General features: G+C 42.2%; 1 protein-coding gene across 4 annotated transcripts in view; it reads right to left on the reverse strand.

The window, feature by feature from the left end:
- The window catches only part of LOC100766941 (ATP-dependent RNA helicase DDX19A), a 30,465-nt gene that overhangs the window by 16,266 nt on the left and 2,058 nt on the right, over positions 1–12,141 (reverse strand). The window contains exons 1-4 of one of the 4 annotated variants that reach the window (XM_035442677.1): positions 11,440–11,459; positions 8,770–8,818; positions 4,934–4,984; positions 2,918–3,053 (exon numbers count right to left, since the gene is read on the reverse strand). In XM_035442677.1, coding sequence (XP_035298568.1) covers positions 2,918–3,053; positions 4,934–4,984; positions 8,770–8,818 — 236 coding nt within the window. In that variant the 5' untranslated portion in view covers positions 11,440–11,459. Of the gene's footprint in view, positions 1–780; positions 847–1,766; positions 1,829–2,917; positions 3,056–4,933; positions 4,985–8,769; positions 8,819–11,439; positions 11,460–12,141 lie in introns of those variants that run through there. The other 3 variants (XM_027406014.2, XM_035442678.1, XM_027406015.2) reach the window with 3 other exon arrangements.

Here is a 12,141-nt window from a genome sequence, read left to right on the forward strand (position 1 = left end):
CAACAGTTGAGACAACTGGCTCATACCTATAATCCCAGCACTTAGGAGGAAGAGACAGGAGGATCACTGAGTCCTAGACTAACCTACACTAACTAGTTAGTTGTAGTGAAATCTTTAAAAAAAAAAAAAAAAAAAAAAAGCAAGTGGGCTGCAGAGATGACTCAGTGGTTAAGAGCAGTGGCTGCTCTTCCAGGGGACCTAGGTTCTATTCATAGCATTCACATAGTGACTCACAGCCATCTACTGCTATAGTCCCAAGAGGCCTAATGCTGCCTTCTGACCTCCACCTGCACCAGGCACACAAATGGTACACATGTATATATGCAGGCAAAAGCACTCATGCATAAAAGAACACAGCTTAATTTAAAAAAAAAATTCTGTAGGGCAGTTGTGAACAATTTTACTTGCAGAGGTAGGCGGATCTCTGAGTTTGGGGCCAGCCTGGTCTACAAAGTGAGCTATTGGGCTATACTGAGAAACTGGCTCAAAAGTAAAAAAAAGCAGGAACAGATGACAAATTGGTGAATAAATTAATAAACCCTTTGACAAAGAAACACTTTCAAGCCTAATTCCCTGAGAAACCATGAAAATCAGTTGGGCAGTGGTGGCACATGCCTTTAATTCCAGCACTCAGGAGGTAGAGGCAGGCAGATCTCTATGAGTTCAAGGCCAGCCTAGTCTACAAAGCTACCCAGAGAAACTATCTTGAAAAACAAAACAAAACAAACAAACAAATAAAAATAAGGGCTGGGGATGTAGCTTACTTGGTGGAATGCTTACCTAGCATGCATGGAACAGTCCCAGAATCAAATGAACCAGACCTGGTGGTGGCACATGCCAATAAACCTAGCATACGGCAGATAAGGGTAGGACATGAGAAGTTCAAATTCATCCTCAGTCAAAAGCAGTTTGAAACCAGCACGTGCTATATGAAACTCTTATCTCTAAAAGGTTATTTTTTTTAGTAATAAAAAATGATTGTGGTATAATAGCTCAGTTGGTAAAGTGCTTGCTACACAAGCAAGAGGATTTGGGATTATATGTGTAGCATATGCCTATAATCCAGTGCTAACAGGGGTGCGGAGACCCAAGAATCCCTGGGATCTCTAGCTGAATACATGTCCTCCAAGTTCAGAGAGAAATGTGTTTCTCTCTCACACACAGTATTTGCCAAAACAGCTCCATGCATTAGGCATTCTCAAGTAGTCAGTGCAGTAGTGCTGACCACACAGTAGTGCAGACTAAGACACAGTATTGTTGAGTACAAAGTAGTGTTGACTACAGACACAGTGGTGCTGACTACGGTCACAGTGCTATACAGCTCAAATAATTAAAAACAGAAAACCCTGGGGCTGGAGAGATGGCTCAGTGGTTAAAAGCAATTGCAGCTCTTCCAGAGGACCTGGGTTTGATTCTCAGCAACCACATGGCAGCTAACAACAGTATGTAACTGCAGTTCCAGAGGATCTGATGTTCTCTTCTGGTCTGCAGGCATTGCACACACAAACATACGAGCAAAACACCTACACATATATAATAAAGATAAATAAATCTAAAAAAAAAACCAAAACAACAACAACAACAAAAAACCCAGAAAACCCCTTCTGAGAGCTATTAAGTACATTTTATCGTTAGGGGGTTCCTTCCCTCAAAGCTGGTCTATCAAAGGCTTCGATGTATTTTAGGTGTCAGGAATCCAGGCTCTTCAGGCAGTTTCTAAAAGCAGGCTAATGTTTGTAAAGCCTGTAGACTTCCAAAGGGCTTACCTAATAAGACATGTTTCTGACATCCAGAAATCACCTGTCAGCCAATATTTTTATTCAAAGTTCTAAGAGTATAAAAGAAAAAAAAAGATTTTCAGCTATGATGAATAAATCTGTAGCATTTCAGTTTCTACTAAGAAAATCATGTACTGTTGTTCCCACATCTATAGTCCTAGCTACCCGTGAGGCTCAGGTGGGAGGCTCCTTGAGCCCAGGTGTCCAAAGCTTGTAAGGGCAACATACAAGATGCCACATGCATGTTGTGACCCAGGCAGGTCCTAAACTTCTGAATCTCTTACTTCAAAGCAGCTAGGTCATGGGCCTATATCACTACCAGGCCACTGAGAATTAGTATCCAAAGAAAAAGAAAAAGTTATACTGGAAGAAAAAGGGTAGCCAAGAGAGAAGACCGTCACTGTAAACGTGTTCAATATAGTTTCCTCTGTCCTAGGCTGGCCTCAAACTTGCTGTATAGTCTAGAATGACCTTGAGTTTTTAAAAAGATCCTCCTGCCTGCACAATCTCCCAAACGCTGGGATTACAGGTGTGCCATCTAATGCCTGCTTTGTGCAGTGCTAGGGATCAAACACACGACTTCAAATTTGCTAAGTACTTATTCTATTACAACCTTCTACCCTCCCACACTAATGTTTGAATAATTAGGTTTATTTGTTAGTTTGTGTTTTTTTTTCCAGACAGCGCTTTTCTGTGTAGCTCTGGCTGTCCTGGAACTCAGAGATCTACCTGCCTCTGCCTCCTGAGTGCTTTGGTTAAAGGCATGAGCCACAGCTGCCTGGCAAATCATGTAGATTACCTACTCAAAGACATAAGTATGATTAAAAACAAACAAACAAACAAACAAACAAACAAAAAACCCTTTCTTTTTAAAGCCAAAGTTAAAGTCCAGAGAATGTAACCCTGACTGTTCTGGAATTTACCCTGAAGACAGGCCTGCCTCTGCCTCCTAAAGGTATGTGCCATCACCACTGGCTTTTAGTTGTTGCTGTTGTTTTTTTGAGACAGGATCTCTCTTCCTAATTCTGGCTAGACTGAACTCCGAGAGATCCATTTACAGGTGTGCACCATCATGCCCAGTTCAGAGATATTTTTTCACTGGGACTGGGTAACAGCTGTTCAAAGCGATGGATACTCACAGGCGAAGCTCTTCAAAAGACTTCACTGAGTAAAGAGGAGAGTTTGGGTCCCTTTGCAAGACTTCTACTTGGTTGGTGTTATCCACAAGATTGCTTCTGATGAGCTTGTTGAGTAAAGACTGAGCAGCTCTATCCTCTGTGAGGAAGAAAACAGATTTTCTTCATCCGAATGAGGTAAGGCCTGCCCTTGAGAAAATACGCAACCCGTTTCTGCATCAGACGTTTTCGAGCACTCACAGTTGGAGAAAAGCCAAATTCCACTCCCTTTCCATTTTTAATTTATTAGAGATACTGTCTCACACGAACTCACAGCATCCTTCTGTCACAGGGACCCAACTTCTGGAATTCCTGCCCTTGTAATGAATAAGCTATTTTTTGTTTTGTTTTAAATGTCATTTGCCTTAGCTTCCCAAATAGCTAAGACTGAAAGCATATGATGCTTCTAAATCACTTTATCACCTATAGTGACACCCTTTTGTTTTTTGTTTCTCCAGTGTTGGGGATAGAACTCAGAGTCTAGTATACACAAGACAAGTGTTCTGCCCTTGAGGTACATGTCCAGCCTGACACACATTCCCTTTTTGCTTTTTTTTTCAATGTTTATTTTATTTTTTAGATTTATTTATTATATATATAGTTTTCTGCCTACATGTATGCCTACAGGCCAGAAGAGGGCACCAGATCTCATTATAGATGGTTGTGAGTCACCATGTGGTTGTCAGGAATTGAACTCAAGACCTCTGGAAGGGAAGCCAGTGCTCTTAACCACTGAGTCATTTCTCCAGCCCCCCTTTTGCTTTTTGTATGTGTGTGTGTAATGTATGTTTCTTTGAGTACAAAGGTGTGCGCAAGTATGTGTGTACATGAGTGTAGAGGTCAGAAATTGACATCATACATCTGCCTCAAATGCTTCATCACCTTATTTTTTGAGATGGGGATCTCTCAATGAGCCTGCAGTTTCTCAATTTTTTAGGCTGGCTGGGCAGAAAGCTCAGGATCCCTCTGTTGTCATACCACCCACTCCTACATCCACCACCAGAGCTAGGCTTACAGATGAATGCTACTGCTCATGATTTTCATGTGGTACAAACTGGGGGTACAAACCCAGGTCACAACTTCATGGGGGGCAGGCCACTCTATTGAATGAAGCCATCCTCCCAGATCTGACACACCATACCACTGTTGGCAATTTCTTCGGCTTCAAGTTCAGCACACTTTTGTGGAATATTAGTTGAAAATGCATTGCATTGGTTTATACTGTAGAACAATTCATTTAATGATGCAAATGCATTGCATTCTTTTAAGTTGCACTTGTTTAACTCAGTGAAGCTATGTTACTCTGCCTGTCTAGAACACCTGATTGGTCTAATAAAGAACTGGATGGGCAATAGCATGGCAGGAGAGGGATAGGCGGGGCTGCCAGGCAGAGAGAATACATAGAAGGTGAAAAGAGAAGAGGGAGGATGGATATAAGGAGGAGAGGGGATGCCAGGGGCCGCCACCCAGCCACACATGGATATACAGGAAAGATATAAGGAGGAGAGGGGATGCCAGGGGCTGCCACCCAGCCACACATGGAATATACAGGAAAGACATACAGAACTAAAGAAAGGTAAAAGCCCAGAGGAAAAAGGTGCATTGGATAATTTAAGAGCAGGCTAGACATAACCCAAGCTAAGGCTTGGCATTCATAAGAAATAATGTTTCCATGTGATTATTTGGGAGGTGGGTGAAAACTACACACTCTTGCTGGGTGTTGGTGGGGCACACTTTTAATCCCAGCACTCAGGAGGCAGAGGCAGGTGGATCTCTGTGAGTTTGAGACCATCCTAGTCTACAGGAGCTAGTTCCAGGACAGCCTCCAAAGCCACAGAGAAACCCTGTCTTGAAAAACCAATCCCCCCCCTCCAAAAAAAAACCTACATATTCTTTTGATTCTGTCTTATAACTCAGTGTCTCTAGCTTCAGGCAGATAAGTCCTGGTTATCTCACAAGAGTACTTCAAAGAGTGGTTACCTTTCTCTTCTTCCTCAGTCTTCTCCGAAGAAGTACTGGTTTTGATGACACCTACATAAGAAAACAGTTATCAGAAAGACAAACACTAAACCCACCAACAGGTTGGGACAATGTAAACACTAACACTAAAGTGAACAAATGTAAACGACCAGCATTTCTTTTTAAATGTTTAATAGATTTTATGTTTACAAAGCATATAAGAACTTAAAGTCTAGGCGTTGATGGCACATGCCTTTAATCCCAGCACTCAGGAGTCAGAGGTAGGTGGATCTCTGTGAGTTTGAGACCAGCCTAGTCTACAAGAGCTAGTTCCAGGACAGCCTCCAAAGCCACAGAGAAACCCTGTCTTGAAAAACCAAAACCAAAACCAAACCAAACCAAACCAAACCAAACCAAACAAAACACCTTAAATAAAAACTTAAATCTGAACATAGAATCACAAAAATATTTGGTTTCTGACTTAGTTATCCTAAGGTGGGGTGGGGAGCATAGCATAGCAAATTCTATTCCCTATTTTTTACCTATAAGACTAGAAAAACTCAAAGTCTGACTAAACATTTTGTGTCAGACTACAGGGTAACAGATACTTTCAGGCTCTGTCGATGGAAATATAAAATTGTAGAATACTTCCTTGCATGATGGTGAATGCCTGTAATCCCAGGACTGGGGAAGCAGAAGCAAGCTCATCCATGAATTTGAGGCTAGCCTGGTCTATATATAAATTCCATGTCAGTCAAGGCTATATATTGAAACCCTGTCCCAAAACACTAAAAATAAAACAATCTTAGAGAATTTTTTGTTTTGTTTATGAGACAGGGTCTCATGTAGTCCAGGCTGGCCTAGACTTTATTAGGTAGCAGGGAATGAAAGTGATACTGAATTTGTGATCCTCCTGCTTCTAGTTCCAAATGCTTAGAGTATAAAGATGCAGCTACATGCCTGATTTATATGGTAGTAAGGATTGGACCCATGTTCCTGCATGCTATCTAGCAGTCTACTACAAAAGGGCACCAGATCTCATTACAGATGGTTGTGAGCCACCATGTGGTTGCTGGGAATTGAACTCAGGATCTTTGGAAGACCAGCTAGTGTTATTAATCACTGAGCCATCTCTCCAGCCCCTGGAAAATATTTTTAAGCCAGGTGGTGGTGACCCATGCCTTTAATACCAGCACTTGAGAAGCAGAGGCAAGCAGATATCTGTGAATACAAGGCCAGCCTGGTCTACAAAGCAAACCTGTGACAGAGGGCAATCCCCCCACCCCCCACCCCCGACACACACCACACACACACACACACACACACACACACACACACACACACACACACACACAGAGTAAAGGTATTTGCTGCCAAACCTGGTGACCTGAGTTCAATCTTCAGGTTATACCCAGCAGACATAAACTCCTTTAGTTGTCCTCTTCCTCTAAATGTGCACCATGATACATGTCACACTCACACACACACACACACACACACACACCCCATACACCCCATAATAAAATTCCTTCCTTCCTTTCCTTTTTTTTTTTGAGACAGGGTTTTTTCTCTGTAGCTTTGGAACCTGTATTGGAACTTGTTCTGTAGACCAAGCTAGCCTTGAACTCACAGACATCAACCTGCCTCTGCCTTCCGAGTGCTAGGACTTAAAGGTGTGTGCCACCACTGCCTGGCCTAAAATTTATTATAGACTTATATTTTTTGTTGTAATTATATAATGTCTATGCACATGAGTGCAGATGTCCTCAGAGGCTAGAAAAGGGAGTACTTATAGGATTGTGAGCCAACTGATGTGGGCGGAGAATAGAAATGAGTTTCTGCAAGAGCAATGAGAACTCTTAACCACTGAGCCATCTTTCCAGCACACCAAAATTTTTTCTCAAAGGCTTATACACTTGACCTAGCAAATCTATTCAGAGTAAATTATTGTAGAAACATTTCACAACACAACATAAAGTATTGAAGCTCATGGTTATTCTAAGACATACTGTTTATAATGATATCAAATTGAGACAAACACTATATGACTGATTAATGACATATTAACCTAATGCAATGGTGGTCAATGTAGAGAGCATGCAAAGGAATACCGTTGCATAAAAAAAAAAAAATCAAGCATTCTGTGCATTATCTTGTCACCTCTCAGAGGTAGGGAGTGATAGGGAGAGAGGAACTAGAGAACAGAGACAATGAAAATATGAATCCCTATTTCTATTTGCCTTATATAGAGAAACTATGGAATAATAATCAAAATTCAATGCCAGGCATGGTATCACAAATCTGTAATCCTGGCACTTGGGAGGCTGAGGCAGGAGGATTACTGAGTTCAAGTCCAGGCTCAAGGACACAGCAAGATCCTGTCATCAAAAATAAATAAATAATGAATAAACTTAACATCTAAGCAAAATGAAACTCAAGTAAAATGTCCCTAACAATAGTTACTCATGTGTTACAAATTTAACTCAGTATTCCTAAAATTCATTTATCCTATCCTAATCCCCAGTAATTCAGAAAGGCACCTTATCTGAAAATGGGGTTAAGTGTGCCCAACTCCAATATTACTGGACCCATATAAAACGGGAAACTTAAGACTGAGGAGTGACAGAGCACTTGCCTTGAATGTGTAAGACTCTGAGTTTGATCCCCAGCATTTCCAATCATCCAATCAATCAATCAATTAATCAATAAAGAAAGGAATGCTATTTAGGAGAACACTATGTGAGATCTGGATAAAATCATTAAAACCCAAGGAACCCAAAAAACTGCCAGCAATGGCTTGGAACAAGGTCTTTCTACAAGCCCTCAAAAGCAACAAACTTTGCTGACATCTTGAGCTTAGAATTCTAATCTCCTGAGTTTTGAGACAATAAGCTACCGTGGTTTTGTTTTGCTTTTTGAGAAAGGGTCTCACTTTGTAGCTCCGGCTGGCCTCTAACTCAGAAATCCACCCACCTCTGCCTCTTCTGGGAGTAAAGGCTTACACCACCACACCTGGCAGCTACTATGGTTTTAACTACCCACCTCTGAGGTGCTTGGTTAGAGGTGCCCCAGCCAATGAACACAGGTAAGCACAGGAAAAATAGACACTGGAGCAGTGGGGAAAAAGGAGGCCTTGTTCCCTTTCATACTTTCTGAGTTGATTTTTTTTTTTTTTTTTTTTTTTTTTGGTTTTTCAAGACAGGGTTTCTCTGTGTAGCTTTGGATCCTATCCTGGCACTCGCTCTGGAGACCAGGCTGGCCTCGAACTCACAGCGATCCTCTTGCCTCTGCCTCCCGAGTGCTGGGATTAAAGGTGTGTGCCACCAACGCCCAGCTGATTTTTTTTTTTTTTAATTTGTTTCTGAGACAGAATTTTGCTATGTAGTCCTGGAGAGGGACAGATAGAGTGGTCTAAAAAAACCTTAATAATCATCCTGACCACTGGCATTACAAATGGAAGCTACCACAGCTGGCTTTAACCTAGTTGTGTTTCAAAAGATTTAAACATCAAGTAAACAGGAGAACAATCCAATAGACTTGTGTGTGTGTGTTCTGTGCTCGAGCTTTGGTTTTTTTTTTTTTAGACAGGGTTTCTCTGTCTTAGAACCAGCTGTCCTGGAACTCGCTCTGTAGACCAGGCTGGCCTCAAACTCAGAGGTCCCCTGCCTCTGCATCCCAAATGCTGGGATTAAAGGTACACCAACACCAACTGGCTGTGACTTTTGTTTTTAAGGCTCCGTTGCGGGGCTGACATCTGCTGAATGACTAGGACAGTTCCCCTGCTCACTGTACCTGTGAGCTATGGCATAAGCACAGGTGTGAATCTGGTACCTAGTCTGTAGTTACCCGAGACTCACCATTGGTGTCTGCTTTGACCTTTTCTTCTTTGATCTGCAAACTGCTCATCTGAGTAAGAATAAAAGGAAACAGTAAGCAAAAAGACCCAACCAAGGAAAGCAGTGGGGCTGCGTGGTGAAAGGTGACCAGAAACTACTGCAGAGGTGGCTGGGGGAACTATTTTGCTCTATTCAATACAGAAGTGCTAAAGCCTGGGCAAAAGCATCTCACATTGCCTCAGCAGCATAAAAAGAGGAGGTGGGCATGGGTTAAACATAATGATATAAGGATTAGTGAGGGAAGCTTAAAACTTACACTCTCTAGAACATCTCTAAGTTTTTGTTTGTCTTGGTTTGGGTAATGCTGGGGTAAACCGAGGACACAGGACTTGTGTCCTTTATTTTATTTTTTTTTAATTTATTTATTTGTTTTATATACAGTCTTCTGTCTGCATGTATGCCTCTCAAGAGGGCACCAGGCACCAGATCATTTTGAACTACCATGTGGTTGCTGGGAATTGAACTCAGGACCTCTGGAAGAGCAATCAGTGCTCTTAACCACTGAGCCATCTCTCCAGCCCCCAGGGCTTGTGTCCTTAACAGAGATGTGCTACTAGAAAGTCATGCCCCAACCTCTTTAACCCTATCAACAGCAAATAAATTATAGTCCTCTATCCTATCAAACACCTGCAAGGTTTTTTTTGTTGTTTTGTTTTTCTTTTTTTAAATTTTTATTAGAAAGAAAATTATTTTACTTGTCAATCCCAGGTCCCTCTCCCTACCCTCCTCCCCTGTGGCCCCCAACTCACACCCTACCTATCCAATACCATTTCTGCTCCCCAGGGAGGGTGAGGCCTTCCATAGGGGATCTTAGAAGTCTGTCTTATTCTTTGGGATAGGGCCTAGGCCAACCCCCTTGTGTCTAGGCTCCATGTGGGATGGACTCCCAAAGTCCACACCTATGCTAGGGATAAATACAGAACTACTACAGGAGGTCCCATAGATTTCCAAGGTCTCCTCACTGACACCCACATTCAGGGGGTCTGGATCAGTCCCATGCTGGTTTCCCTGCTATCAGTCTGGGGACCAAGAGCTCTCCCTTGTTCAGGTCAGCTGTTTCTGTGGGTTTCGCCAGCCTGGTATGGACCCCTTTGCTCATCAGTCCTCCTCCTCTGCAACTGGATTCCAGTTCAGTTCAAGGTTTAGCTGTGGGTGTCTGCTTCTACTTCCATCAGCTCCACCTGTATGTTAAGTTACTTTAAAATGTATTACAATAAACTGGGTGCAGTGAAACAGCACTTGGGGGATGGAGGCAGGAAGAATAAAGTTAAAGATCATGAGTTAGAAGCCAGCTTGTGCCACATGAGACTTTGCCTTCAAAAAACAAAACAAAAAAAATGAAAATTCTAGAACTTCAATACAAGGTTTTTTTGGTTTTTTTTTTTAATTAACTGTTGGCTACATGGTCTTCATCAACAGAAACTGAATTGATAATTTATAATAGAAAGTACAATCAGAGCAATAATTAATAAATTTGCAATCAAGGCTCCACTTTCACAAACTTTAAAATTTATTTTATGTGCATTGGTGTTTTGCCTACATGTATGTCTGTGTGAGGGTGTCAGAGGCCCTGGAACTGGAGTTACAAACAGGAGTGAGCTGCTATGTAAATGCTGGGAATTGTACTGGGTTCTCTCGAAGAGCAGTCAGTGCTTTTAACCACTAAGCCATCATTCCAGACTCTCACAAATATTTCTTTTTTTTTTGGTTTTTCGAGACAGGGTTTCTCTGTGTTAGCTGTGGAGCCTATCCTGGCACTCGCTCTGGAGACCAGGCTGGCCTCGAACACAGAGATCCATCTGCCTCTGCCTCCCCAGTGCTGGGATAAAAGGCATGTGCCACCAACGCACAGCTCACAAATATTTCTTATGTTCTAAAAACTGCTAAGAGTGATTTGAAAATGGTAAGATGGTAATCTTGACTGTCAACTCAACCGTCCTTAGAATCAATAGAAGATAACCCTCTGAGTTTATCTGAGGGAGGAAAACCAACACTACACAGAATGTGGGCAGCACCACTCCCTGAATTAGAGTCCAGGACTGAATGAGAAGGTTAGTGAAGCTTCATCATCATCATCATCATCATCATCATCATCATCATCATCATCATCATCTTACTTGAGGATCCCTGTGACTCCTAGCACCATGCCTTCCACCATAATGGACCATGTGTCCGTCATTCTTAAACCATGAGCCAAAATAAACTTTTAAGTTGTTCTTGTCATATATTTTGTCACAGCAAAGATCAAAGCAACTAATACAGTAGTATTGAAGATGTTCCCAGGGGACCAGAGAGATGGCTCAGCAGTTAAGAGCACTGACTGTTCTTCCAGAGGTCCTGAGTTCAATTCTCGGCAACCACGTGGTGGCTCACAACCACTGGTTATGAGATCTGGTGCCCTCTTCTGGTGTGCAGATATACATGGAAGCAGAATGTTGTACACATAATAAATAAAATCTTAAAAAAACAAAAACAAAAAAAACTGTGAGCCAATACACCTACCATGAACTGTTATCTTTCCTGGAATATTGCTCTCAAACTTGCTATACTCTGCTAAATGATAACATCCTTTCCAAGCTGCCCTCTCCAACTGACACTGCTAGCTAGGCCTTTGAGAAAAGATCTACTCACACATGCATATCTTTCCTATCTTTTTCTTTTCTTTTCTTTTTTTTGGTTCTTCGAGACAGGGTTTCTCTGTGGCTTTGGAGGCTGTCCTGGAACTAGCTTTTGTAGACCTGGCTGGTCTCGAACTCACAGAGATCCGCCTGCCTCTGCCTCCCGAGTGCTGGAATTAAAGGCGTGCGCCACCAACGCCCGGCTCATATCCTTTCTACGGCTGTAATAAAACAACATAATCAGGACAACTTACAGAAGGGTTGACTTGGGCTTGTGGTTCTAAGAGTTACTCTAGGCTAAGAGTCCACGATGGCAGAGCAGAGGCATGGTGACTGGAGCTAGAAGCTGAGGGCTTTCATGTTGAACTGCATTTGAAATGGGGCTTTATTTTCCCACAAGGCCTGCCTCCAGTGACATGCCTCCTATGCCTCCCCAAACAGCGGCACCAACTGGGGACCAAGAGTTAAAAAATTTCCAAGCCTATGGGGGACCTATTCAAACCACCACAAAAGTTAGTGTTTTCATCTGATCTCTTTGGGAACCAGGTTTTCTACAAAAACGCAGGTGACCACACTTCTTTTTTTAGTGGGGGAATGTCCAGAGGAAGCCCAAAATACACAGGAGAGGCATGGCATAGCAAAAGTTATCATTGGTTGGTTAATCCTTATTTTCAGGATGTATGCAGCGACCAACATAAATAACTGGGATGTTCTG

Source organism: Cricetulus griseus, chromosome 3 (assembly GCF_003668045.3).
Source record: "Cricetulus griseus strain 17A/GY chromosome 3, alternate assembly CriGri-PICRH-1.0, whole genome shotgun sequence".
Taxonomy (NCBI): domain Eukaryota; kingdom Metazoa; phylum Chordata; class Mammalia; order Rodentia; family Cricetidae; genus Cricetulus; species Cricetulus griseus.